This window comes from Metarhizium robertsii, assembly GCF_000187425.2.
Source record: "Metarhizium robertsii ARSEF 23 chromosome Unknown MAA_Scf_2, whole genome shotgun sequence".
NCBI classification, from domain to species: Eukaryota; Fungi; Ascomycota; class Sordariomycetes; order Hypocreales; family Clavicipitaceae; genus Metarhizium; species Metarhizium robertsii.
The window spans coordinates 1,428,950-1,456,920 of NW_011942160.1; the positions used below are offsets into that span (position 1 = coordinate 1,428,950).

The window sequence follows — 27,971 nt, forward strand, 5'->3', positions numbered from 1 at the left end:
GTATTCGAAAGACCACCTGAGCTGGCATGAATGTGTTGATCATCCTCCTCCCTGAGAGTTTCTTAAAATTTTATTTTCAAAGAGAGGCGAGGCTGAGAAGGAAATGCCAGCCTTGGATGTCGGACGACTTATGCAGCCAGCAGATGAGATTCCTGTGAACCATTGATTAGGAAGGTACTAGGGTAACGACAGTTGGACAGGGAATGCCCCTGGCACTTAGTGGACGGGCCTCCCGCTCTTTCTTGAAATCTGTCCTGGTGTCCACTTTCTCGATCTCTTTCTCTTCATTGAGGCGGCCTAACAACGGGGACAGCACTGATAGTCTGAGGCGGGATGAAGAATTCAAGCGCTATAAAGCTCGACCGGGGATCGCTCGGGGATCGCTCATCTCCGGAGAGACAACCCTCGTGGTTTTCTTGTTATGGCCGTGGCATGATGAAATGTCTCGGACAAAAACGAGCCCAGCAAACCTAGACAGAAGAGTAGACCTGAACTTCTAGTAGTAGAGAGCACATACCTAGCTACGGAGTACGGAGTAGGTAGCCATGGAAATACACACATGGAGTACGGAGTACGGTTACGTAGTGGCATGGCGGCGCATCTGCGGAGCACAAGCTAACAGTTCCAGGTTGGAAGTACTACTCCGTGGTATTGCAACTTCGAGCCATCTTTCCACCCACGGAGTGCTGAGAGACCATATGTTATACTCGTTCCAGGGCCAAGGGGTTGTCGCGAGTAAGCAGCATGGCAGAATATTAGCCCAGCCATGATTCGCTTTCTTCACTCAAAGCCCAACTGATAGTAAACTCCGGCTGTGGTTCACCCACTCCGCCATCCAAGGCTCGAGAGGCTCGAGGCCCTCAGACGATGTCCTGTTGTCAAGCGAAATAGTCAGCCAGTTACGTTAATAGTTCACCTATAAAATCAGCGGGTACGCCCACCACCCATGATACAAGATCCCTGTTCCTGATGAAGCCTAGGAGGGGTGTGACCACGTTTGGGGATGGATGACCGACTTCCATGGTCCACTGGCTACTACTCAACTGGCCAAAGACAAGCCAGAACTGCATTTGAAATGCCTCATTGCTGGTGCACACCATCCGTACCTGGCTGGCTGGCTGGCTTCGTATAATAGCATTTAGGGCAAGGTGTGCGTCATTGGCCATGTCGCCGTACCGTCCCAATGCCAGAATGATCAACAGATAGCCACAGACAACAACAACACTACCGCAAGGAGGTACGCGGAGAGAGAGGCAAAGAGCTATTGGCTGCAGCCTGCAGCGAGGAAGTTGGTTGGATGTACGCGGTAGGATGCAACGTGTGTTTCGTGTATAGAAAAGAGAAACCGTCGAACGTTGAAAAGGTCAAATGGCGAACCTGTCCGCCAACTTTGCCAGGCCACATCATTCACAAGTTGTTGCGGGAACTGCGAGAAACTAGGAAACTGGGCCGCATTGAACACCATTGGGAAGGAGCGCTGGAGGCTGGCCGGTTTGGCTGGAGAAGCAACGATGGTATTGGTTAAGGCAGCAAGGGCTCAACATTGAAGGGTCCACGGCCTTCAGCCATAAACTCTCGATGCTTGTCTTGTACATAGCTTTTGGGGTCTGGGGGCTTGAGGGCTTGGGGGCTTGAGGGCTTGGAGCTCCCTCCAGTCCTTTCTTCTCATCTGCTCATCGTCATTCTTCCCACCGTTAACCTTGTCCTAGCCCATGCGGCCCGCTGGGGCTTGTGTTGGATGTCATGTCCCTCATGTCCCTCATGTCCCTCGATCCGGCCTCTGGATCTGTCTGTTCCTCTGGTCTTTGCGCATGCTGGGTCTCAGCCGTGACCAGCGCTGACAACTGGGCGTTGCTTTTTCGCGAGTTAACAAAATACTAGCTCAATCGAACACAATAGCCGTGTCCCCGGTTCACACACATGGATCAGGCTCATACAGCCATGATAATATACACTACAATATGTACTCAAACTATCTAGATACTCCGAAGCGACGACTGACATGATGGTTCATAGTCCATGCATCTAGCCATAATGACGCTGATGCCCAGCAGCGAACAAAGCGGCATCACCATTCCGATGAGTCTTGTCCCACAGCCGATCCGTCTCCCACATATTGGTCTCGGCCACGTTGGTCAGGGATACTAATCATGTGTACGGACTATGTACCTGTCTCCAGGAAAAGGCGTCATTGTGCAAAGTCCTCCTGCCAGAGCTTTCCTCATGGCCGGAGATGCAGGCCACCAAGAATCACCTGGTTTTTTTGGGGGGGCGGAGGTTCTCAGGCGTCCCCAGGAACTGGCTTGCTGCACCCCAGTTCGGCTCGGTCGCTCTATTCAGTCCGTCCACCATCCTGCCCGTCTAGGCGTCGACAATGTACGGAGTACCGAGTACGGAGTACCTGAAGCCCTTGTTAGTCGCCGACTCTCTCTGCCTCTTTGTCTTGCCTCGTCTTTCTAGACCTGTTGGGCAATACCCAATCTCGTTGCAGTAAGGCTCCCCCCTCCCATTATCAATCCTGGCTGTTGTTGCTCGCCTTGCCCACACTGTTATGCCGTTCTAAGATTCGATCCTACCCACCACGAGCTCGCCCACACCTTGTGGCTCGACTTGACAATCAATCCAAACCAGCCGCGCCATTCTCCCTCCTCTTCCTGGAGCAGGACGGAGGACCGAGTCGAAGAAGTCTCGGTATCTATCGCTGGCAAGGACGATATGCCCTCGCACCCCTCCATCACACCCCTGGGTGAATGGAAGGGACCCCCCGGGCTTTATTCGTGCATGTGCGTGCATCCGTTCAATCATACATATGTATGCCCTTGGGTCGACGTCCTTCCGCGGTTGTATTCTCTTGGACATATGTATCCGTGTCTATGTCCGATTTTGGCTCTGTATCTGCGGTCTGGTACTACCTCTGTCTACATTCATCTTGTGCGAGCCTCCAACCACTGCAGCCCTCCTTTAGTTTATTTAAAACTTGGCTTTCAAAGCCCTGTACATAACCTCCATCTTCCTCAACATTGCAGAGACATACATTGCAATTTCGAACATTATTAGGAAGCGGGATAGCCATATTTGGCGGTACTGCTCTAGGGCTGTTTGACGTTACTCGTCATTCTAGCCTTCTCCGCACGCCCGCATTCCGTTCAACAATACGGTCTCGTTATCTCTTCCCCGTCAAACCCCTCACGCGGAGCCGGAAGTGCTCAGAGTCATACCATCGCCTAGAAACCCGACTGGCTTGTTTCGAGATCCAACATTGTCTACTAGTTGGCAGACGAAACTCAGGTAAACGTGACTGGAATCGAAGTTGCCAGAGCGCTGCAGACAAATAGACCGTTTTGGAATACTACCTAAACCTTACAAGAACCGAACACTTTTGGCGGGCTCTGATTTTGCCGACCTGTGAGGCAATACGGTGCTTCTCTGAAATCCCAGGGTCGTGAGCCAGTCCCTCCCGAGTTGCCTCTAGCCTCTCGAGATTCTCGCTGGCTGGAACCCGTCAATTCTGAACTTTCCCGACTCGCGCAAATCTCTCCATATTGCTGAATAGCTCGAAGGGCATGGACTAACGCGTATCATTCCTTCATTGCTGAGCGGGTGAGTTGCTTTTCTGTTTGTGGTCGTTGCATGTATTCTGATCCACGCAACTGCTTTTGCTGGAGAAGATTGCACGCTTTGGAAGGAACTTGGTGGCTTACAACCACGCTGGACTGGAATCATGTTCCGATCTGTTACTGACGGTTGCATTTAACAGTAGCATATCTATGACTGATGATTTGGACACTAGTCAACGCATGAAGGAAGATGAACACATCAGCCGATGGATCTGTCACAATGGGACAGGATTCAACGGCGATCACTCAAAGCAGTGGCTATAATGACGGCTGGGCTACTATTAGCCCATACAGTCAAAGTCCTTATGATGGCAGCCCAATGACCGAATATTCGGGCTTTGGAACCTTTGTTCCTCCCGGTGTTCATTCAGATTCGATGCCGAGAATGCCTCAGCAGGGGGGCCACCAGCACCAACACCAGATGATGCACCATTCAGCGACACCCATGGGTCACCACCAACTTCCCATGCTGAACACAACGTGGCCAAGTCAATTAACAAATCCAACTCCATCGTCGGGGAGCTTTTCAGCTCCTGCTACATCAATCCCACCTGTTCCTCGGATACCACGCGCCATAGACACTCCTAAATTACCTAGCCAAGCAGACAAGGGCCGGAAAACCTTGACAACGGAACAAAAGCGGGCCATGTGTCAGTATCACGAAGAGAATCCCGGAACGAGACAAGCAGATATAGGTTTGAGGTTCGGGGTAGAAAGAAGGTGAGTGATAAAATGGACGTGCCGAGCATCAATGGGTCTGTGTCTCTAATTGTGTCTACTTACTACAGCACTGTCTCGAAAGTTTTGAGGCACAAGGACCAATATCTCAGAAGAGACCAAGATCCGGATCCCGCCGCCCTTAAACGAAGCGGCAAAGCGAAGAACCCTGACTTTGACAGAACCCTGAGCAATTACGTTCGTCGGCAGCAACAACGTGGGTTTGACATCAAAGACGAAGAGATTATGGAGCAAGCTCGCCTATTTGCCCATGCTAGCGGAAATCAAGATGCTATCCTTGGAAGCCTAACCAGCGGCTGGTTACAAAAGTTCAAACAGAAGCACGGGATCGGTACTTCACGACTTTCCCGCCGAGCATCTGAAACGAATATTGCCGACAGCACGCGCATGCTTGAGCATAATCTTGTTAGGAATGACGCGACATCGAATGATATTTCGCCTGCATCACCAACTCAACCACTGTCGCCTTTGTCAGGAAGTCGGAGTGACGAAGAAGTTAAGCGAGAACAAAATATCGATTACGACTTTGCCTATAGACAGCAGCACTCGCAACCAACAACATCACTTGCTACTGACATAAGAGATAATCCTGGGTCGTCGTTTTCCGGTGGCACTCTGAGTCCGACTGGAGCGTTCAATTTCTCCCCTGATCCTAACGCTGGTAGCTTTCAGCCGCTAGGTATGCGCGCAGAGATGCCGCCTGAATTCCATCGGGAGAAGCGAAGTAATACCTTCCCTTCAATAGATGTCAGCTATGGGAATCAAGCAACCCCAGCAACAGAACCCATGACCCCACAACTTCCAGCACCAACAGCAGCGCCGTCATCGGCTCTCGACTCACCAACGAATGATGGTCAAATAGCGCCTTTCTCTATCAACACTGGCCTTACCTCGCCACCGGCATTGCATCGAACTAGCAGCAGCTCGAGTATCGCAGCCCGATCTTCCAGTATATCTTTGACGAACACGGGCGCCTCTATGACGCCCGTCGACTCGTCCCCCGTATCACCATCCCAGGAGGATGCTCGGCGCGCTGCGAACACATTGCTCAGCTATCTTCATAATATGAGCTCCACTGGGCAGCTATTTCAAGGTGACTATCAGGCTATGTTACAACTTACTAAGAAGCTGGAGATTCATCAACATCAGAGCAACCGGCCATCTGCAGGAGGACTGTCGAGGATACCAGAAGGCGATAATGAAATGAATGCGACAGGGCCTGCGATGATGCAGGCCAGTTGAGACGGAGAAAAGACAACCAGAAGATGACAAGGCATTACGATCAGTATGCTTTGAGTTTGTTCTCACAGCTGGAATTCTGATTCAGCCCCCAGTTTTTTAAGATTTTGCTTGAATATTTGGCAGTTCCACAGATGTCAAGTACATCGATGCAGTTATTTCTTACTACTGCGAATTGTTTTTATTTTTCCTTTTATTTTTCATGTTTTGGAGGGTATTGGTCATCAAAAGGAAGAAAAGGAGGCGACTCTATATACTCTGGCAACAGAATTCGGCGACGACATCAGTATCATCATTACAACTCTGCATTTAAGCACAGACTGCTGGTCCCTAACCCTATCCCGATTTACCAGAATTACCCTTTTTGACTGGCATAGATGATTTCGCATGTTCTTGGTCCCATGATTCGGTTTCATCGTACCATGTTCTGAACACTTGCATTGATTTGTTTTTCCTTCCAGGGCGAAGTAGTCTGTTGTTAAATGGGTAGAGGCGGTAACTCTTGTGCGCAATAAAAACGCTCAACAGTTTGTTTCTCGAGAGTAAGGTACTGGGTTGGGATAAGACGGGTTTTCAACGAGCTTCACAGTTCTTTCCCCTTGGGTAATACGGGGATTAGGTTTCAAGGTTATTTCTTGTTTATTATTTATTTCCTAGTTGTATTCACCGCTCTGCTCCGTCCTTTACCGATTCATGGTGTGTTTCTCTCCTTGGACGAATACGGGGGGAATGGCGGTATGGGTACCTGGAGTAGGAGGGTGTTAGGATAGGGAAAGGGACAGCATGCTCATTGCTGGGGGTGTTCGCAGGCAAGGCCGAGCGACACAGACAATTGGCCGCTATCAAAGCTGGCTGATGATGGCGGGAGGAGTCCAGGTGGTTTGCTATGTACTAGGGTGGCATATAGTGCATTTAACACCTCTTCTTGCTCTCTCTCATGATTTGCCGTTCGCTCAGTGTTGGTATGCTGAATATGTCTCCGAATAGGGAATACAACTCATATCATCTAGAACTCATTATTAGGGTATCTATCCTCATTCATACATGACCTGCAAAGATTGGTCACCCCAATCTTTCATGTAAAAGGTCGTCGACACCATTATCACACAACTCCGGCATCAACCGCACTAGAATGAGCTCCAAAACACTATACACCAAGTGCTTGTTACAGTACTCGTCACCCAGCACACCCAACAACCCTTCCAACTCGTCCACCATTTCCTCCTCCTCAGCCTCGGCTAACTGGCCCATGGCTGCGCCTAGACCACCGCCAAAGTATAGGCGGTTGACTCTCCGAGGAGCCATGTTCCAGAGTGCCCTGGCAGCCCTTCTACGAAGCGCATATAGCTCTCTATCCGAGGAAGGTGGGAGTAGGGACGAAGATCCTGGCGCATTGTTGGGGAACAGCACGCCCCGAAGCATCTGAAGGACGGGGGGTAGATGGGATGCTGAGAAGAGCAATTGGATGCGATGCGAGAGGAACCTGTCATGGAATCAGTTAGCTACTTTCCCTGCAAAGCGAGAGAACCTAGCCACAGAAGAGAAGCTAGATTCTCATTTGTGCGCTTTTGGATCTTGTGACAATTGATAAAGGGAAGGGAGGGGGAGATCAGCAAAGTAGATGCGGGGAAAGGAGCTTTGTGATGAAGAACAGGCAAGATTTGATGACTGGTCCCGTGCAGGAAGCCATGGAGCTAGGTGTGACGAGATGTACATGATGCTTCAGGTGTGGTCCTGTCGAGACGTTCAAGCTGTTGTTGACATCAACGCCTCGTTCCACATGTGCATTTGCACTTCGTGTTCTGGAGGTTAGGGCAGGTAGATCCGTCACATTACTAGCGGTGGAGACGACTCGGACGGCGGCCCTTTTTTTTCACTCGCACAAAATCGGTGTTGTAGCACAAAATCTCGTCTTTTTGCAGTGTGGTTTTCCAGTAGTTTGCCGGGTCACGCGGCACAGCACATCTCGCAACGGACGATACAAGGATGAATCGACCCGCTTTCGAGAAGTTGACGAGACCCCGGTCCGGCCTGGGCGCTTAACAGCCTTGTCGGTGGAGGCTGCTACCAGAGGCGCACGCAAAGTCAAGCAAATCGGAGGCCAGAAGCTCACTTCACAGTCGTAATTGGTTGAGACGTACATCTGTAGCTAGAGAATGGGCCTTGGCCCTTCTCCAGCGGCAGCAGCTTTCCAGACACGCCCCTGACGTTTTCTCGCAGCAGTGTGATCAAAGCCACGCCTCTAAGACACTCATCAAGAGCCGGACTAGGCTCGGAGCGAGACGTCCGTCCTTGCGGCCCGTCAACAGAAGACGCTGATTACACAGGCGCGTGTGGTTGCACACAAGGCATCCAGTGACCCTGGATCCATGCGAGGTGGAAGGGACGGGAGAGAGCTTCGCCGATGGGGAGAATATTGGGACATGTACGGAGTAACGAAAAGGGACCAAAAGCTCGTCTTACCTGTCCAGGACGCCGTCAAGCCCTGCCACGCGGCCCGGCCCATGAATCACTCCGAGCTGGAGGAGAGACAAAAAGCCGCCTAGCCAGGGCATTCTTCTCTGTAGTTCAATCACATTGCCTAAACAGCCCCATGCGCTGAATGACAGCACTGGTACTTTGGGCGGTGTGGACTGGGTGTCTCGTGATGTGTTTCCCTTGACGACTGAAACCTCTGGCGCCAGCTTCTTGTCGGAGATCACTGGGCCTCGAGGTGGCAGTGATGACGACATTATTATCAAGTTGAAGGCGAATCGGATTGCAGACATCGATATAAGCGCAAATTGAATAATCGAGACGAAGAATCCTTGGACAGACCAGCTGCGGGGACTTCCGAGGTGAATTTTTACTCCTGAGGCCTTCAGGCCATTGCTTTCCCGCCTCTTGTCGGTCAAGACGCGCTCAACAATGCAAATGGCTTCGAACAGCAGCCACGGCTGGACCGCCTTGTTTGCTATAGCATTTCCAATAATCAGCTCGGAGAAAATCTGCTCAACTAGTGCTGTTAGACAAGGATTCTCCAAGTCCTCTGTCGGGAGCAGAACAGTGAGAACGGCCTGTACTAGTAGCTGCCGATATGCAGCTTCGTTCCTGAGCTGCTTAGAGGTTGTTATGGGGTCGCCGGAAATTGGAACAGGTGACAAGAGTGGCAGTGGCCAAAGAGCGTGATATGCCTCCCGGCCATTAACGAAGGTTGATTGAAATATGGGAGACTCCGGATGTGTAGAGCGATACACTAGCCGCAACCGTTAGTAACTGCACAGCGGAGAGAAGGCGCATCCCTTTTGCGCGTTTCTTACTTGTGATATGTTTGTCCAGCATCTCGGGAATCTCATGTAAGAGCAGACTCTCCAAATCTAACTTGCGCAGCCGCTGCTCCAAGGCTCGCGTGCAATGCGCAATGACATGGAGAATCTCAGCAACAAGGCTTTCATCCGGCGTGATCTTATTGTACCAACTCTGTACAAACTCTCGTAGTATAATGGCGAGAAAGGCGTAGAGTTGTAGATCGACGTCGTTGCGGCTCGTGAGGGGCGGCAATAGCTCTTCTATTGGCGTTTGCGAATCTCGACCCTTGTCGCCCGACTCTTGCGGTAGAAGCACTTTGCGGATGAGCGCCTGAGTTGCTCGGTCAGACAATGGATCGACCGTAGATGCACGGTTGAGGCGGCGGTTTGTCGGCATCGCGGCTCTGGAAGCATTCGAGGCGGTAGGCTTATGTCGCAAAGCGCCAGTCCGAGCTTTCGAGGGCTCCGGAGTAGCTGACATGGTTGTCATGGCCAACTCGGGCTGCGCCGAAGCGGCATGACACTCGGAGACGCGGCTGGAGGCGGTGATGTCTTGGAGCAGCGGTCGCAAAGTCGTTCGTCGCCCAAGATGTTGTTGCCATGGCCTGACGTTGAGGTTAAGTTGGGTCGCGTATGGGGTCGCAGGCTCGAGCTGCATGAGCTAAGGCGAACATCATGGGCGGGCTGAGCCGCCTGAACCGTGCGCTGCAGGAGCAATCCAGTTCAAACCACTGGCGGCTGCCCGTTGGCGTCGACCCCGGCACGTGCATTAGCAAAAGCTGACTTATCCAACTTTTTATTCATAATTATGTCTGTGCAGGGGATTTATACAACAAACGAAGAGCCAAGTGTGATTCCGTGGCATGTCTTTGAACATCAATATTTACAATATTTATCTGGATATAGAGTACCTAGGTCGTTAACTACCTGGTACCTACTAGGTAAATACAGCTGGCGTGGTTGCGGTTTGGCCAACATCGGTGTGCTTCCTGACAATTCACCCCACTCGTGTACGGCAGTTCTGAGAAGCTGAAGTGGTCTATTCCCTTGCGACGTCATGTCGTTGTACAATGCAGTTTACAATATAAATACAAAGGCTATGCTCCCTGCCCGTGCTTGCCCCCCACCTTCTAGATCCCCATCGGGCAATGCCTATATATCCTTCGTGGTCGCCTCATATCTGTTGTGCTGTTAGTCAAGCCTGGTTCAAAGGAGACAATGCTAGTCGTGAAAATCTGGTATGCATACCTCTTGCCTCGGAAAGCCCATACTCCCCAGTTGCCGCAACTGATATCCTGCGGATCCATGTCGTTCAGATCCCATCTCAAGCTTCGGAAGATATTTTCACCCGGTTCAAGCAGAATGTCAAACTCTCCTTTTGATTTTTTGTGTACCCATTCAACATCGCGTTCCAGATCAAACTGCGTGTACCCCGTCGCGATGATGGGCACTTTGGTCTCCAAAAGAAGCGGCAATGTCTCCTCCCACTCGTGGCTACTTGCCGGATGGCCGAGGCCAGGATGGAACAGCACAAAACAATCAAAATACGGATCGTAGGGCGCAAAGTGACCAGTCTTGTGAATTGTGTGATAGTAGTCGACAATTGTGCTTATTTTCATCTTGTACCATACACGATCTTCGACAATGGCACCAAAAGGATTCGAAGGGGTTCGTTCAGGCAAGGGGAATTCGTCGTCTCGGTTAGCCATGCTTTCTGGTCCAATAAACACCAAATGGAGCCTTGAATCGGGAAAAAGATGAGCTAGTTGCGTCCAAGCCGCTCGAGGCAACGATGATTCTGCCCGCGCACCAAGAACGAATACCCTAACCGGCGGCGGCTCGGGCCGAAGTTGGTTCACCCCTGCACCTCTGCCAGTTCTTGGGGGGTGTAAGTTATATCTCAATGCTTCATTGTGTTAGATTAGATGCACAACAGCGTTTTAACTGTGTAGCAAGTACTCACCACTAAAGCTCTTCAAGCCTTCTGGTGTCAGTCGCTCTCCCTTTTTGAGGCTGTATGGACTCAATTCATGCAGAACGCTGCCAATGGTGACAGGGTACGTGAGGAGGCGCGTGATTTGCCTCATGGAGCGGTCTGAGTTGACAGCCTCGAACTCCCTGGTGTACATAAAGGTATCCCAATTCGTCATGTTCACCGCAGCCTCATCCATTTGTAGGTCAGGAAGGTTGCCCTCAAAGAATACACGGCCCGACCGCAAATCGTGGTCATCCTCGTTGATCTGCCGCAGAGTATCACAAATCTTCAGGTGCTCCTCATAGTGGTCCATCCAATGCTCCTTGCTGCAATAGACGGGGAATCCACAGTCGGGACACTCAAAGTCAACATGGGCAGGAGGCATGGTCCCAGTCGGCTCCCCGGAGTTATCAGGCTTTGGTGTCACGGTCGGAAGCTTCGTCGGTTTATGGTCAGGGTGAGGGCATTGCGCATGTTGTCTCATGAAAGCTGCACGGCGGCGGAACTCAGGGACCGGAGATGACGAAAAGGGATGAAAAAGATCATCTTGGCTAAGCCTCAGACTCGGAGTGGGAGTATCCTTCTCCGGAGCTGCTGCCTCTGACTTTGATTCCGCGGTTGTTGTGAAGGTCCTGGAAGCTGAATTGCTCGGCGTGGTCGGCTTCGTGCTCATCGATGCAATGGCTCCAACAGGCCGTATCGCCAGCTGCCCAACTCGCCCTATAACAGTCTGTCTGCGAAGCGACGCAGTACAGCGACCGCAAAGGCTCGAAGCCGCTCTGCGGAATATCGGCTCCATTATATCACCAGTTCGCAGGCGTCAAATGGCTGGAACTGGTGGGTGAAGCACTTTGGGTGAGCTTACCAGACAGAGGTGGGCAGATAATTTGAAAGCACTTGAGCTGTCGATCCACCCAATTGCGCCGCATTAATAGTTCCTCCACCCACCCGGGCCACCAAAACCAAAGTTTTGTAGCCTGTCCCACTCGCAACGATTTCCAAGCTTCAGCCAGAGCACCTCTACGCGAACCTGCGCTTCAACTCGGCAATTCAAGCCTCTTGGAGCCGCGCAGGCTGGACTGCGCCCAGATAGGACCATGGCGACTACTTCGAACATGTTCCTGTACTCGCTGACGGTCCAGCCGCCGAATAATGTCGTTCAGGCGGTCCTGGGTCAGTTCGCAGGCACCAAAGAGCAGCTCATCATCACTGGCGCTGGCTCACAGCTGACTCTATTGCGTCCCGATCCTTCCCTAGGCAAGGTCACGACCGTTCTATCCCATAACGTCTTTGGGATAATTCGGTCTCTGGCCGCTTTCCGCCTGGCGGGCAGTAACAAAGGTATGTCTTGAAACCTGTCACCGCTTGGTTTGTCTGCCAAATTGCATGCGGGATTACCAGCCTTGATACCCAATTGGCATTCGCCCTTCGAGAACTTCCTCCTCTTTAAAATAACGAGCCGCTAAAATCCAATTTCATTAGATTATTTGATCATTGCCTCGGATTCTGGCAGAATCACGGTCGTCGAGTACTTGCCAGCCCAAAATCGGTTCAGTAGACTGCACCTTGAGACTTTTGGCAAATCTGGTGTCAGGCGAGTGATTCCAGGAGAATATCTTGCGTGCGACCCTAAGGGTCGAGCTTGTCTCATTGCTTCCACCGAGAAGAACAAGCTAGTATATGTTCTGAACCGAAGTGCACAGGCAGAGCTAACAATCTCCTCGCCTTTGGAAGCTCACAAACCTGGTGTGTTGGTTATTTCCATGGTTGCCTTGGATGTTGGATATGCCAATCCTGTTTTTGCGGCCCTCGAAATGGACTACTCTGAGGTCGATCAAGACTCCAGTGGCCAGGCGCTGGAGGAAGTCGAAACGCAGCTTGTTTACTACGAGCTAGATCTGGGTCTCAATCACGTTGTGAGAAAATGGTCGGAACCTGTCGATCCTACTGCCTCCCTTCTTTTTCAGGTTCCCGGTGGTAACGACGGCCCCAGCGGAGTGCTAGTCTGTGGCGAGGAGAGCATTACATATAGGCACTCAAACCAGGACGCGTTCCGTGTGCCGATACCGCGAAGAAAGGGAGCCACCGAGGACCCGTCACGAAAACGCACAATCGTCTCTGGTGTGATGCACAAGTTAAAGGGCAGTGCCGGCGCGTTTTTCTTCCTATTGCAAACTGAGGATGGCGATCTGTTTAAAGTGACTATCGACATGGTTGAGGATGAAGAAGGGAGCCCGACTGGTGAAGTGAAAAGGCTTAAGATCAAGTACTTTGATACCGTACCAGTCGCCACAAGTCTCTGCATTCTAAAGAGTGGGTTTCTCTATATTGCCAGTCAGTTTGGCAACTTTTCTTTCTATCAGTTTGAGAAACTCGGCGACGATGATGCGGAGCTTGAGTTCAGCAGCGATGACTTCCCAGTTGACCCGCAAGCATCGTACGATCCGGTCTATTTCCATCCTCGACCTGCTGAAAACCTGGCCTTGGTCGAGAGTATTCCATCAATGAATCCGTTACTTGACTGTCAAGTTGCGAACTTGACAGGGGAAGACGCACCCCAAATCTACACTGTCTGTGGAAATGGAGCACGAAGCACGTTTAGAATGCTCAGACATGGCCTGGAAGTCAATGAAATCGTGGCCTCGGAATTACCTGGCATACCCTCTGCAGTGTGGACCCTCAAACTAAACCGAGGTGAACAGTACGATGCTTATATCGTCTTGTCATTTACAAATGGAACTTTGGTGCTCAGTATTGGCGAGACAGTAGAGGAAGTCAGCGATTCTGGTTTCTCGACGAGCGTTCCCACGCTAGCCGCACAATTATTAGGGGATGATGGCCTTATTCAGGTTCATCCAAAGGGCATTCGACATATTCGCAATGGCAAGGTCAACGAGTGGGATGCCCCGCAACATCGGTCTATTGTGGCAGCTTCTACAAATGCCCACCAAGTGGCCATTGCCCTAAGCTCGGGTGAAATAGTGTATTTTGAGATGGATTCTGATGGCTCTCTTGCAGAGTACGACGAGAAGAAGGAGATGTTTGGCACTGTTACCTGTCTGAGCCTGGGCGAAGTACCAGAAGGCAGAGTTCGCAGCTCATTCCTGGCCGTGGGCTGTGATGATTGTACAGTTCGTATTCTCAGTCTTGATCCTGAGTCGACACTCGAAAGCAAGTCAGTCCAAGCATTAACAGCTGCGCCGTCATCGTTGGCTATTATTGCGATGGATGACTCGTCATCAGGAGGCTCTACACTTTATCTTCATATCGGCCTGCATTCTGGTGTTTATCTACGAACGGTTCTCGACGAGGTCACTGGTGAACTGACAGACACAAGACAAAAGTTCTTGGGGCCAAAACAAGTCCGGCTTTTCCAAGTTACCGTACAGGGAACTACTTGTGTCTTGGGTCTCAGCTCCCGGCCTTGGCTTGGATACTCCGATCCAATTACCAAGGGGTTCGTCGTCACCCCGCTCAACTACGTAGATCTCGAATGGGGCTGGAACTTTAGCAGCGAGCAGTGCGAGGAAGGTGTCGTCGGCATTCAAGGCCAGTCACTGAGGTAAGATACGCCATCCCTGTTGCCCCCTTTACCTGCTAAGCCAATATGATGAAACTTTGGGATCCTATGCTTTGAGCTATGAGGCCTATAATACGCATTTTTTTTCCAATTGTTCCTACTGAAATGGCGCTCCTGTTACCAGCCTACACACCATTTTGTTGTTCTATGGATTTGGATGCTAACGGCACTTAGGATCTTCTCTATTGACCGGTTAGGTGATACTTTGACTCAGAAGGCTGTATCTCTGACCTACACTCCTAAAAAACTCATCAAACATCCAGAGCAGCCTCTGTTTTACACTATTGAGAGTGATAATAATACACTTCCGCCTGATCTTCGGGCGCAGCTTATGGCTGATCCAGCCGTCGTAAATGGCGATGCAACAGTTTTGCCACCCGAGGACTTTGGGTATCCTAAAGGCAATCGTCGATGGGCATCATGCATCAACGTGATCGACCCTGTCTCCGAAGAGCCGCAAGTTGTGCAGACGGTTGATTTAGAAAATAACGAGGCAGCCGTAAGCGCTGCTATTGTTCCCTTTGCTAGTCAAGATAATGAAAGTTTTCTCATTGTTGGCACTGGTAAAGATGTCGTGGTAAATCCACGGAACTTTTCAGAAGCATACATTTACGTGTATCGTTTCCAGGAAGAAGGGAGAGAGCTTGAGTTTATTCACAAAACGAAGATCGAAGAACCCGCTTTGGCATTAATCCCGTTCCAAGGGAAACTCCTGGCTGGTGTCGGAAAAACTTTGCGAGTATACGATCTTGGTATGCGGCAAATGCTGCGGAAAGCACAAGCGGAGGTAGCACCTCAGCAAATCGTATCCCTAAACACCCAAGGCAGCCGCATTATCGTTGGTGATATCCAACAAGGTGTCACATACGTCACATATAAGCCTACTACGAACAAGCTCATACCTTTCGCAGACGATACCATTGCCAGGTGGACCACGTGCACAACAATGGTGGACTACGAGTCAGTGGCCGGCGGAGACAAATTCGGAAACATGTTTATCGTTCGTTGTCCACCAAAAGCAAGTGAAGAGGCTGATGAAGAACAATCTGGTCTCCATTTAATGAATGCTAGGGACTACCTCCATGGAACCTCCCAGCGTCTTGATTTGATGTGCCACTTTTACACTCAGGATATACCTACTAGCATGGCAAAGACCAGTCTGGTGGTTGGCGGACAGGATGTGCTATTATGGAGCGGCCTTATGGGCACCATTGGTGTTTTCATTCCGCTAATAAGTCGAGAAGACGCAGACTTTTTCCAGAGTCTTGAATCACATCTCCGGACTGAGGATCCTCCATTAGCTGGAAGAGATCATCTTATGTACCGATCATACTATGCGCCTGTGAAGGGCATAATTGATGGAGATCTCTGTGAGCGATATACTTTGCTTCCCAACGATAAGAAGCAAATGATTGCTGGCGAATTGGACCGTTCGGTCCGAGAGATTGAAAGGAAAATCTCGGTAAGTAAACCCAAGTTGCTCTCGCCGCCCACTCATGTTCAAGATGTAAACTGACAATCATTCCAGGATATCCGCACTAGGTCTGCTTTCTAATATATATGAACCCTTTCTATTGGAAAGATACCAATTGATGTATTGTACTATATATCCTATAACATGCTATTTAGCTGGGAGATGGGGCGGCAGGGGCGTTAGAGTACATTGTTAAAAGTCTCATAGACAGACTCGGGCATGGTGAACGGCGCCTTTCGGCACGATGAATGAAAGATGAATTTAATACCCAGTTTCTGTTTGTACAGAAGGAGAAGCTCGAGGATACACCAGGTTATCTTCGCCAGAAGAAGCCGAGGTTCTTCGTCCTCGTCATCGCTTTGTTGGCCCCATTGCTCGCCTGCTCCCTTTCCCATGCCTCGTCATCAAAGTACGCTTGTACTGAAGCGCCAAAATCATAGCCTGACTTGTCAAGATAGAGCTGGGCAATGTTGTAATCAGAGACTTTGCAGGACGTCATAAATCGCCGTATCTTGCTCTTTCTCAACTCTTCATCTTCTCCATCGATTGGCGTGGGCGAGAGACTAACGCCGCCTTTGTAGTATTCCCCTGGGATTAATATTGTTTTTCTACCTTGTAGAAGATAATCACTCGTGATGTTGTTTGCCCGCCGCAATGCGGCTGCAGGAACGCCATATCGAAACGACAATGATGTGATGCTGTCGTGGTTGTGGTTCAGAAAATGGAGAGTATCATCAGCGGTGCTCTTCTCGTCCACTCCCGCACTTGCGCCCTCATTCCTTTTCGGCTGAGGTTTCGCGTCCACGAGTGTGTAGGGTGGTGGTCCGCTATCCATGGTTCGTGACTGCGAGACCAGCGCATAAGACGGTGGATCCTTGAGTCCTTGGGGCAGAGGAGAAGGTGTACTGGATATCTGGCAGTACGGGCAGTATTGAGAGAACCTCGGGTTCTTCTACAAGTGTGCAAGTCAGTGCGTGAAGCAGGTGCACGGCTGTGGCGAAAGTATCAATACATGTCTGACCTGGATACAGCTGCCGCATATCACTCTTCCACAGCACGATACTATCCGATCGTCGGGCATCTTTGCTGACGTCGGCGTACCCTGTAACCGGAGGATTGTTGCGCAGGTTGCGCAAGACTCCATGATGGCTGGGAGCGAAGGAATCATGGTTGTCGTGTGAGTTTGCGACGACGGGCTGTTCGGTTGTTGACGCAGTTGGAACTTGGAAGGCCTTGTGACCCAATCACGTCATGATTTGGCCATCCATTTCCAAGGCTGATATGCTGGCGGAGATGGTCGCTTGGATTTGGGTGCTACATTCATGTGCGCTCTACTCCGTGCGCATACCAAGACATCATTTCAAAAGGGGTCCTTTTGGGCTTGAGTCTGGTAAACGATGAAAATCAGGTGGAAATGATCAGGATACATTCGCTGCTGTATTTTTGCCGAGTCTACGAATTGCTACCCTAGCGAGTTGCTGTTTGTCGGCACTTAACCAACAGCTTTTGAGGGAGACTAGTTCTCAGAACAGTGATGCAAAAACAACTATAAGCGAGAAACGCTACGCCTCATTAGGACTATCTATGTATTTGTTTATTCTTGCCGGGATCCTAATTAAAGATTGTATAGTAGAATATTCTGTAATTAGTGCGTTCAACGGGTGACGGCGCCACTCACTGAACATGGGCAACTTCCCATCGGCCTTTAATTTCGCGGAACGGCCCGAACGAAAATAAGAATACACCATGTATATATATTTATCAATAGGCAAATACGTTTTGATAGACTGCCAGTTCGTTCTATTTAATTAGGCCGGGTACTGGAGGGAAAGACTCGAGCTCGTAGGCCATATTACCCTAACCCTGGACTTCGACCTTACATGGAAGGCGGTGGCGATAGTGCCTCCTGCTCCTAGGCTGAGCAATGCCCACTTTACATCATCGGCATGTGTACTACTACATCGCCCATGTCTTCCAGAACCCTTCACATCGACAATCTTCAACCCCAAAGAGTGGATTACAACCTCCAGAACAGCGGGAACCCTCAATATGAGCAAGCCGCTAGCCTTTGGGCTCAGTCTATCCAAGAAGCCAGGCGCAGCAAAACCAAAACCAAAACCGACACCGTTTGGCAAGAAGTCCGCGTTCGGAGGCGACGATGGTTCCGACAATGAAGAACATAATAGCGCTGCCAAATTTGAACGGATTGACGGCGTTCTAGACGACTTTACAACGAAAGCGCCAAAATCAGACACGCGCAAGAGTTCAAAACAAAAGCCTGGCGCATTGACACAGCCTCCAAAGCTAAAATCAAAAAATGAGCCGAGTGCCATGTTTGGCGACCTTTCAGGCACTCTATCTTCGCGAAGGAACGCGGAAGCAGCAACAGAACTCGACTCAAGCATCTACGAATACGATTCCGTGTACGATTCATTAAAACCAAAGAAGGACGATGCGAAGCAAGACGTGGAACGAAAACCAAAGTATATGAAGAGTCTTCTTCAAGCTGCTGAAGTCCGGAAACGAGATGCGTTGATTGCGGAAGAGAAGAAGATTGCTAGAGAGCGGGAAGCCGAGGGAGATGAGTACGCCGACAAGGAAAAATTTGTGACGGAAGCATATCGGAAGCAACAGGAGGAGAATAGGAGGTTAGAGGAAGAAGAGAAGCGCAGAGAGGAAGAAGAGGCCAGGAAAAATGAAGGCGGCGGCATGTCGGCTTTTTACAGGAAGCTTCTTGACAAAGACGAGGCGAGACACACAGAACTTGTCAAGGCGGCAGCAGAAAAGGCGAGGGATGGACCTGCAACGGATCAAGACGATGAAGAGGAGGCCGATAGGGAGAAGGCCGAGGCCGATTTAGCCCGCGAGCTAAACGAAAAGGGCGCATCTGTCGCCGTCAACGAGGACGGCCAAGTCGTCGACAAGCGGCAACTCCTGAGGGGGGGCTTGAACGTGGCCGCCAAGAAGAAGGAGGAGGCTCGGAGGGAAGCTGAACGGCCCAAAGAGCCGGAAAGAAGACCTACAAATGGGGCTCAGTTGGGAAGGAAACAAGCCATGAGGGAGCGCCAGACTCGCATGATGGAAGAGCAGCTGGAGCAGTCTCTCAAGCGATCGAGGGAAGCTGAAGAATCGCAGCGCGAAGAAATTGAACGCGCGTCAAAGAGCCAAAAGACGCAAAGCGAGATTTCAAGTGCAAAGGAGAGATATCTTGCTAGAAAGCGGGCGGCTGAGGAAGCGAAAAAGCAGGCATCAGAGGGATAGATGTGAGATACCCAGCAATATAATATAATCATGAGAGCCATTTCTCTGGCCATGGTGACTGTTGTACAATGGCGGTGAGAATCGTGTGTTTAGTCTCTACAGAGACTACTTTGTTCTATTGTTTATACCTTGTCCCCCATGTGTCCATTCACTTTTGATTATACAAAAAAACCGTCCCTTCCGGATATATGTTGGGCTAGATGGTTGACCCAGCGAGTACCTCCCATTCCATAGAAACGATGGCATAATATACAGTTTTCCGTAATCGCTGATACTCGTCTCGACCGATGAATTGAGTGGCACGCTTATTGGCTAGGGTTGTTTTGCTCCTGGCGTATTCTGTTGATGTATGCGGCGTTGACTTGGTTCCACGCAGCCATGTACTTCTCCATGCACGTTGTCATGCAGGTTTGCTCGCCGCTGGACAGTGAGCTGCCTGGTTTGGGGATGCACTTCTCGAAGCAGTTCTCTTGGAGTTTCTAGAGACAAGTCAAGTTAGCCAATGCATGCTAGCAGACGAGGAACAAGGGCAAGTGTCTCGTGCTGCTACACTCTTCCGCATACCTCAATAAGGACTCGGGCATTGGCCAGGTTCGCCTCAGCGAGGACCTGCTTCATAACAGACTGCTTTACTGTGCTTGAATCCATTCTTGGTATCAGGCCTGTGCTGTGTGCCGAGTCAGATATACCGATGCGGTGCGATGCGGGTGCGTGAATGGTGACTATCTCGAGGAGAGCTTAGAGCACCTTGTCGCAACCCAGCTGGCTCAAAAGATCTGAAAAGCTAGAACGAGTGGCTAATTCAGTGACCCCTCAGCCACACTACTTTAAAGACCACTCTATCCGTACTCCCTACGGAGTACTCCGCGGCCATCTCGGCGGATAGCTGTGGCGCAGTCGAGCAGGGGCCAAGGCTGTCATAATCGTCACACGTTAAGGCTGGGCCGAACCCCAGGTTGTCTTTTTGGCCCCGTTTGGAAGAGGACAGCTGTGTGCCAGCTCTGGGTCCCAATATTGGCCAACTCTCACCACATAGCCTCCCAAGCAAACCGGTCGAGGGAGACCAGATACCCGACGCCTTGAGTTGGACGATTCCTCGACGGCTGTGCGATCCTTTATTTTGATTCCCGTGCTTTTAATTCTTTTGTGGTCTTTGATTGACGAGTCGTCTCTCGCTTTGAGGCACGCCACACCATGCGGTTGTCATCAGTCCCAGCTGCCCTCCTGGCGGCCATTGTAGGGACTGCGCAGGCAGACCACGCGTCTGACCTGAAGAGCATTTCGGTGTGTATAGAAGATAATTTTTGTGCCAATCGAGAATTAGGACTGACGCAATTGGGACTTCGCAGCTACGAACACATAGCATCCAGCAGGTCAGTTCACGATACCAGGGGAATCTGGAGGGGGAATAGTCCACATGTCCAATATACGAAGCGCGAAACTGACGAAGAGCATTTGTTCACAGCCCTACCTCGACTCAGATATGCAGAGCCGTTGGTTCGATTTTGGAGGAGATACCATTGTCCGAACCGATTCGTATGTTGCCTCAATTTTGCAGAAGAATTTTTAGAAGGTGGCAAAAAAGAACCGAAACTAAACGGCATGAATAGTTATATTCGCTTGACCTCAGATCTTCCCTCGCAATCCGGCTGGCTGTTCTCCCGTGTGCCTCTAACCGCCACGAATTGGGAGGTCGAAGTTGAATTCAAAATCTCGGGGAAGCACCAACTCTATGGCGATGGCTTTGCTATGTGGATCACCAAGCAGCGCGGCCAGATGGGCCCTGTCTTCGGATCGGTTGATCGATTTGAGGGCCTGGGAATCTTTGTCGACACCTACAAGAATAACCGGCCCGGCGTTGTGTTCCCCTACGTCATGGCCATGTATGGCGACGGCCAGCGCTCCTACAACAAGAACGACGACGGCAAGGAGACCGAGCTGGCCGGCTGCTCAGCTCGCGGCATCCGACATGCCAGCGTACCTACCAAGATGCGTCTCACTTACATCCAGGACAAGCAGCTCAAGCTTGACCTCCAGTACAGGGAGGAAGACGAGTGGACGTCCTGCTTCGAAGTAGACAACCCTCCTCAGATCCCCAACATCGCCTACCTCGGATTCAGCGCGGAAACCGGCGAGCTCAGCGATAACCACGACATCATCTCCGTCTCCACCAAGAACCTGTACAACAGCCCTGGCAGCACGACTAACCAAGCAGGAGCGAACAAGGGCCGACCCATCCAAAGTAATGTTGTCAAGGAAGGCAGTAGCTGGACCTGGTTCTTCACCAAGATCATCCTATTCTTCGTTGCTGTTGGTGGTGTGTACGTGGGCTACACTGCTTACCGAGCCAAGAGCAAGAGCCACCGATTCTAAAGCATTTGGGCAATGTCGTGTCGGCTCTCCTTTTCCAGATGACTGTAATGGGCGCAGAAAACTTGGGTGGATGGGCTCTGGACGGGAAAGGGTGTTCCTTTTTTTATGGACATGATGAAGTTTGAGACGGGCTATTAAAAAAAAGAGAGAATATAATATCACTTGCATGGGCTGGCAATTTAATTTCCTTTGTGGTTGGTTGCTGCTTCATCTGAGAAAGAGCCGATGAAGGCTTTTTTGTTAAATAGTTGTGTAAGAGCGATTGGTAGGACCTACGGGCTGGAGTTTGAAGAGCAGTTCCATTGTCCACATTTTGCCTTTTGTGTTCTCGGATGTGACTAGTACTGGACTTAATTTTCGTCTTACCGTCGAGTTAGATGTAGCTGTTGGAACAAGTGCTCGGTCTGGGGTGGCTGTGTGAAGTAGGTTCATGGCGCTGCCCTAATGCGGACGCGGCGGGAAGCTTGAAGCTTGAAGCTTGCCAGCTGGCTTGGTGTGAAATGCGGCGTGGATACAAATCAGGCTCCCTGAGGTTGCATGTCACGGATTGGTTGCGCTCATTGGTTGGATAATTGAGTAATCAGATGTAAAATTTTAAGGGACGATCCCATTATATCTGGGGTACGTGATGTTGCAGGGTATCTTGCCATGGTCTTCCATCTGCCACTTGATATTGTCGTCAAAGATCGCCGGTTGTAGTAGGAAAGTGGGCCACCTCGTCCCGCTGCTCAGGAAGGTACGTACCAAGGCAAGGGCGAACTGTCAATCATCATATCGTCCTACGAGTGAGAAGAAACCGAATACAGCTCAATTCGTATTTCACATGAAAAAAAAGTTGCTATGGTCATTGACAAGTCGTTCAAGGGGTTTCCTGTGCGCAGGGCTGGTAGTTGAGTGCATTGCCCATTATCCAAGCCGAATGATTTGACTGCCGCATCCATAATATTTTTGCCTTAAATGACTGACTTGCGTCGCCAAGTCGGCGGTATGAGGAGGACATGCCAAGGTAACTGAGCTAAGCTGTAGTTACAGAGTAGCCTTTTGAGGAATGGCTGGTAAACCTTTCCTGCTGCCGCCATTCCTGTCTTCTCCTCATCCCTCCCCGGTAGGCCAACGAAGAGCGATCGAAATCGATCTGGTGTCAGTCGGCCCGTGCCCATCTGCAGAACTGCCAGGTCATTTTTTTTCATCCCGACTTAACAGGGTCCTTTGTCATGCAGTTCAATCAGTTGCTCATCGCACACAGCTCTTCATCGCGGAGACGCTGGTGACCAGGACAGTTTTGGCCCTTGATCAACAACCAAGATCCACTGGTTGCGACTTTGAGGCGAAAGTAGTGGTACCACCTCGAAATAAGTGTCGAGAAGATTGACAAGACGGATGTATGATGCATTGCTCCATTCAAGCGTCGTAAAGAAATTGGCAATCAGAAAAGTAGAACTTTCCGAAGGAGAAAGGAACCTGTAGCTTGAATTGCTCTCAGAGGCCGTGATGTACTCGAATGCTTTTTGCCTCCCAGTGTAGCTCTTGGTCTGGCAATTACTAGGCTGCAACGCTATTTGTGCAAACTCGTGGTCCGTGTCAGTTTTGCATTGTTCGGCGTCTCGAGCAAGCTGTGAGTGGCTTCTGGGAGTGGCTTCTCTGAGCCTCCCTGACGTCGGTTGTTGCCCCCTTGTTGCGGCGTATGCGTGCCCGGCGTCGTGCTAAAGAAAGCACAATCATCAACGAGACAATTGGCCAGTGCGTCTCCTTGTTTCGCTTGCAGCTCGAAAATGCTGTTCCTGGATCTATTTATGGCCAGAAACTTGTTAGTTGACGGACCTGGGGCACAGCTGGTGTTGCTGGTCAAACCGAAGATTGAAGGCCAGCATCGATGTTGCATGCCAGGCGACGAGTAATTCAATCATTGATGTTACTACTCCGTACCAGCGACGCCAAAGGAGGGGCAAAGAACCATCTGCAAGCGTGGGTTCATGCCGACATGGAGCTGAGCTGACATGGAGGGCCCTGGAGCTGGTTGGCTGCTTCTGCGTGCGTGTGGCTTCTCCTCAATTCAAGTCGACATGGAAGCTCCTCCTCCCAGCCGGCTGTCCTTGATCGTTCCGCATCTGCATCCGCATCCGATCCAATTCCATTCCCACCCTCCACAGCCAACAACCCGCTGCCCGCTCGCTTGCGCAATTGAGAGACCTGGCCTGGGCGGTGCTTGCTGAACTCTGTGCTGGCCTTGGACGACGAGCAATACTCTTGAAGAAACTGTAATTGCAAGCAAGTCCATGGTTCTGGTCCATCGAGTTGCTTCCCCCACCGCCGCTGCTCCGCATCTTCCATCCAACCATCGACCAATTCTCACGTCCAGACGTTCAAAGACCCGGCCACTTAACTTACTTGCTCCTGCGACGGACCCAAACATCCACCTTGCGGCGCGATTTCCCTTGTTGCTCCTGCGTAGCCGACTTCCACCCTGTCGCTTGCCAGTCGCTTGCCGCTGTCACCTGTCACCTCTCCGCCCGACCAAAGAGACTCTATCGCCTGTCATCGGCGTCGCCACGTGTGAAGCAGCAGCAGCAGCAGCAGTACCACGGTACTACCACCTGCCCTATGCCTTCTCTCGGCTTTCTCAAGAAAAAGAGGACGCGGGATAGCAACCCCGACCCCTCTACCTCCACCCCCACCAGCCCAGTTGCTGCTACATCTCCGTCGAAGCCGTTCGATTCTTCTACACTGCAGCAGCGAACCTCTGGCTCGCAAGCAAAGACGGCTCCTGGAACTGCTCCAGCTCCATCTCAAGGCTCAGCTGCCACTGCTGCGCCTGCTTCCCAGCAGCAACAGATGAATCCCGCAAACGCCCAAGGCGGCACCTTCGTCACTCCATTGCCCATGCAAACGAACCAAGCCGATTCCCAGAGCCTTCCTAGCATCAATAACCTCATCCACCAACCCCAGAATGGTGCCTCTACAAACAACTACTCTTCCTTCAACCCTGCTGCCCTAGGCGCCCAGATCAGCCATCCTCCCAGTGCAAGTCCCGGAACCGATCCCGGCCACATGCAACAACAGCAGCAACAGGCTTATCCACAGCCGGCAATGCAACCACAGCAACAAGCTGGACACTTGCCGGATCAGCAGCAGCAACAATATCAACAGCAGCAGCATGAGCAGCGTGTCCACCACCAGCACCAGGGAAGCGTCACCCGCGTCACAAAGGGAAAATATTCGTTGGGCGACTTCGACATACTGAGGACGCTCGGGACTGGTAGCTTCGGACGAGTCCATCTGGTCCAATCGAAGCATAACCAACGATTCTACGCCATCAAGGTGCTCAAGAAGGCTCAAGTTGTCAAGATGAAGCAGGTTGAGCACACCAATGATGAACGGAGGATGTTGAGCGATGTCAAACATCCATTCTTGATTACCCTCTGGGGCACTTTTCAAGACTGGAAGAATCTGTACATGGTAATGGATTTTGTTGAGGGCGGAGAGCTATTCTCACTGCTAAGGAAATCCGGTGTGAGTACCAATTGATTGTTGGGGGTGGACCAATTCAGAAACGCCGGCATCATGTGTTGTTGTGTACTGACCGACCATAAGCGTTTTCCCAACCCTGTTGCCAAGTTCTATGCTGCCGAAGCGACTCTTGCCCTCGAATACCTCCACTCGAAGAATATTATATATCGAGATCTAAAGCCCGAGAACTTGCTACTGGATCGGCATGGGCACCTCAAAATCACGGATTTTGGGTTTGCCAAACGGGTTCCAGACAAGACTTGGACTTTGTGCGGTACGCCAGATTATCTCGCGCCCGAGGTAGTCTCTAACAAGGGTTACAACAAAAGTGTGGATTGGTAGGTTTGACCGCTGCCACATTTCTGGGTGGTGCAATATGAGCTGTCCAGCTAATGTCTCTCGCAGGTGGTCATTGGGCATTTTGATCTACGAAATGCTGTGTGGCTATACGCCGTTCTGGGACAGCGGCTCGCCGATGCGTATATACGAAAATATCCTGAAGGGTAAGGTCAAGTACCCTGCATACATCAACACGGATGCGCAAAATTTGCTGGAGAGGTTAATCACATCCGACCTCACCAAGAGACTGGGTAACTTATATGGCGGTTCACAAGATGTCAAGAACCATCCATGGTTCTCGGAGGTGACGTGGGATAGACTGGCCCGCAAGGACATTGATGCCCCATATACGCCGCCAGTGAAGGCCGGTACGGGCGACGCAAGCCAGTTTGACAGATATCCCGAGGACCCTGAGAAGTATGGAGGCATTGGAGGGTCAGATGAGTATGTACTTGGAACACATTTGCTTGTGAAGTATTGGAGGCTAACTCTGTGCGTAGATACGGACACATGTTTACCGATTTTTGAAGTTGGCAGATTATGTGCGAGAACGATGGGTCTTTCTCCCCTTTCCCTGATTGTGTACGACATGGCGCGTTGGATGGCGACATGTATATGATATTGGAAACCTGCCTTGGGCTTTCAAAGTGCGCCTGAATATACTCCCAGAACAATTAATTATCAGTGTTGCGGAGTTGGGCTGGAACCTTGGACAAACAAACATATTGTTACACGGGAGTAAAAGAAGAAAAAAACACGGAGTGAACAACCAAACATGCCACCTTCTTTAGTCACTGATTGCTAGCAATGACGCGAGGCATCTGTATGAATTATCACAACATGATACGTTTCAAGACTGACTGCAATATGAGTTGTAGGTGAACCATGGGTATTAATTAGTGGTTATGCCAACTACTGCTGGCCGCTTGAAACTAGAGATGCAGATAACAACATTGGAGCCATAGAGCGCGAATCGAGAATTACAAGCCACCTGGACCTGGACTGCTAGTTGAATAACCAAAATGATGGAATGTCACGTCCCGTCGTCAGTCTCGCAAACCGGACTACTGGACTACTGGGCCACTGATTGAGCAATAATAAATACCCTTGTGTCGCTCGAAACTAACTAGCCTGTTGGCTGATTGATGTCTGGTTCAATTTCTTTGATAAATGCGCTTAAAAAAAGAAGCCCGTTTGAACTGTATGGTTAAGATGCCGTTTTCATCATGGCCTGTATGTTGTGATCTTGCCAAATGTATCCGCCATGCCCCAGATGCCTTCCCTCAGACAGCTAAGCTGCACAATCTGTGAGTGATCAACAAATAGATTCATATCCACGCCGAATTCTCGAATATACCAATTGAAGACGGGGGGGTCTGCCGCCTCAAACATGAGCTTCTCCGCAGGAAGCTCATCGAGGATACGCTGAATCACGTCGGTCCTCCACTTGGTAACGTTTTCAGTGATGCCCTCGCTCTCAATCATGATGCGCTCGACACCGGCACCAATGAACCTCTTGCCGGCGCTGATAATCTTGGACGGATCCGAGGGACCCAGCTCCTCCAGCTCCGAAGCCTTTGTATCACCGCCCGCGCCGAATTGGATGCCGCATTCGGGCTTCGCAATGAGGCCGGCTTCATGCACCCTGTCCACCAGTCGTAGCCAGTCGTCTTGCGGCAGGGAGAGAAATCCCGTGGAAATCTCAACCACGTCGAACCCAACCTCTTTGCATTTTCGAATGTACTTGTCCACGGCTGCTGTCGGGTCCGATTGGGTGAGTACGTGCTCAATCCAGCCTCCCTATAGAGCGAGTTTGTTAGCCATTTCCATTCCTCGTTGTTATGATTTTAGTCTGCGTCGACGTAGGGAGGCCAAGTATGCCGTACAGTCGAGACATAGGCATCGTTTTCATGGGCTATCTGGATGAGCTCCCTCAGCTTGTCTTCGTGGAAGAGCGAGAACGAGCCCCCGGCAAACTTGACACCGTCAACTTGATGCGACATGCTGGCTTTGGGTTAGCGACCAACTGCTGTTCCCTTGCTATTGAAAACTTGTGTGTGCGTACGTGTCAAATACGTCTTGGAGATATCTCTTGCCCATGACGGAGTAGTACGGTCCCCTGATCTCGGTGACGCCAGTCTTTCTTGGTTTCGGGGGGCGGGCGTTGTGCCGGATGAAGCCGAATCCTTTGGGATCTTCCAGCATAATGGGCGGAGTGGCAGATTGAGAAGCGGCTCGGCTTGTGAGCGATAGGGGCCTGGAGGCAATTCGTTCTACGGCGCGGCGGTGGCGAGCGAGTGTAGGACGGATGGGCATCGCCATCAGGGACGATTTGGCGTATCGCATTGCCGTGGTGGACATCATGTTGCTAGAAGTCTTGGGGATTGCGTTTTCTTCTTGAACAAGATGACAGTTTTGGGCGGTTTACACACGATGCCTTGGGAGAAGTTGGGTAGAAAATGACAGAGTACAAATGGCGGGATATGCTTTCTGCAATAGTTGTCGACGAGTACATGTATCAACGTCAGAACGACGTCAAGCAATCTGTTGTGCTACCAAGGCGGTCCTATCGAATCTACAC

The 27,971-nt window shown here is 50.8% G+C and overlaps 10 protein-coding genes across 10 annotated transcripts; 5 read left to right on the plus strand and 5 right to left on the minus strand.

Moving 5' to 3' along the window:
- Window positions 1–3,837: 3,837 nt before the first annotated feature.
- On the plus strand, window positions 3,838–5,597 carry MAA_05983 (centromere binding protein B; the record flags this gene model as incomplete). The annotated part of the gene is made up of 2 exons (XM_007823981.2): window positions 3,838–4,337; window positions 4,406–5,597. 2 exons carry the CDS (start codon window positions 3,838–3,840, stop codon window positions 5,595–5,597), a joined length of 1,692 nt encoding a protein of 563 aa, XP_007822172.2.
- Window positions 5,598–6,656: 1,059 nt separating this feature from the next.
- MAA_05982 (PXA domain protein) lies at window positions 6,657–9,539 on the minus strand (the record flags this gene model as incomplete). The annotated part of the gene is made up of 3 exons (XM_007823980.2): window positions 6,657–7,077; window positions 8,058–8,829; window positions 8,894–9,539. 3 exons carry the CDS (start codon window positions 9,537–9,539, stop codon window positions 6,657–6,659), a joined length of 1,839 nt encoding a protein of 612 aa, XP_007822171.2.
- A 472-nt stretch (window positions 9,540–10,011) lies between these two features.
- Window positions 10,012–11,655, minus strand: MAA_10804 (uncharacterized protein; the record flags this gene model as incomplete). The annotated part of the gene is made up of 2 exons (XM_011412723.1): window positions 10,012–10,787; window positions 10,845–11,655. 2 exons carry the CDS (start codon window positions 11,653–11,655, stop codon window positions 10,012–10,014), a joined length of 1,587 nt encoding a protein of 528 aa, XP_011411025.1.
- A 298-nt stretch (window positions 11,656–11,953) lies between these two features.
- Window positions 11,954–15,991, plus strand: MAA_05981 (pre-mRNA splicing factor RSE1; the record flags this gene model as incomplete). Its single annotated transcript, XM_007823979.1, has 4 exons — window positions 11,954–12,197; window positions 12,339–14,418; window positions 14,611–15,898; window positions 15,965–15,991. 4 exons carry the CDS (start codon window positions 11,954–11,956, stop codon window positions 15,989–15,991), a joined length of 3,639 nt encoding a protein of 1,212 aa, XP_007822170.1.
- Window positions 15,992–16,223: 232 nt separating this feature from the next.
- On the minus strand, window positions 16,224–17,078 carry MAA_05980 (Peptidoglycan-binding lysin domain protein; the record flags this gene model as incomplete). Its single annotated transcript, XM_007823978.1, has 2 exons — window positions 16,224–16,862; window positions 16,932–17,078. 2 exons carry the CDS (start codon window positions 17,076–17,078, stop codon window positions 16,224–16,226), a joined length of 786 nt encoding a protein of 261 aa, XP_007822169.1.
- An 881-nt stretch (window positions 17,079–17,959) lies between these two features.
- MAA_05979 (coiled-coil domain-containing protein 55) lies at window positions 17,960–19,171 on the plus strand (the record flags this gene model as incomplete). The annotated part of the gene is made up of 1 exon (XM_007823977.1): window positions 17,960–19,171. One exon carries the CDS (start codon window positions 17,960–17,962, stop codon window positions 19,169–19,171), a length of 1,212 nt encoding a protein of 403 aa, XP_007822168.1.
- Window positions 19,172–19,476: 305 nt separating this feature from the next.
- Window positions 19,477–19,819, minus strand: MAA_05978 (mitochondrial import inner membrane translocase subunit TIM13; the record flags this gene model as incomplete). Its single annotated transcript, XM_007823976.1, has 2 exons — window positions 19,477–19,650; window positions 19,736–19,819. The coding sequence occupies 2 exons, from the start codon at window positions 19,817–19,819 to the stop codon at window positions 19,477–19,479; spliced, it is 258 nt and encodes an 85-aa protein (XP_007822167.1).
- Window positions 19,820–20,365: 546 nt separating this feature from the next.
- MAA_05977 (Legume-like lectin) lies at window positions 20,366–21,544 on the plus strand (the record flags this gene model as incomplete). The annotated part of the gene is made up of 3 exons (XM_007823975.1): window positions 20,366–20,455; window positions 20,637–20,707; window positions 20,782–21,544. The coding sequence occupies 3 exons, from the start codon at window positions 20,366–20,368 to the stop codon at window positions 21,542–21,544; spliced, it is 924 nt and encodes a 307-aa protein (XP_007822166.1).
- A 2,601-nt stretch (window positions 21,545–24,145) lies between these two features.
- On the plus strand, window positions 24,146–25,918 carry MAA_05976 (camp-dependent protein kinase catalytic subunit; the record flags this gene model as incomplete). The annotated part of the gene is made up of 4 exons (XM_007823974.1): window positions 24,146–25,054; window positions 25,136–25,389; window positions 25,457–25,834; window positions 25,891–25,918. 4 exons carry the CDS (start codon window positions 24,146–24,148, stop codon window positions 25,916–25,918), a joined length of 1,569 nt encoding a protein of 522 aa, XP_007822165.1.
- A 696-nt stretch (window positions 25,919–26,614) lies between these two features.
- MAA_05975 ((2R)-phospho-3-sulfolactate synthase, ComA) lies at window positions 26,615–27,754 on the minus strand (the record flags this gene model as incomplete). The annotated part of the gene is made up of 3 exons (XM_007823973.1): window positions 26,615–27,190; window positions 27,277–27,394; window positions 27,456–27,754. 3 exons carry the CDS (start codon window positions 27,752–27,754, stop codon window positions 26,615–26,617), a joined length of 993 nt encoding a protein of 330 aa, XP_007822164.1.
- Window positions 27,755–27,971: the final 217 nt, after the last annotated feature.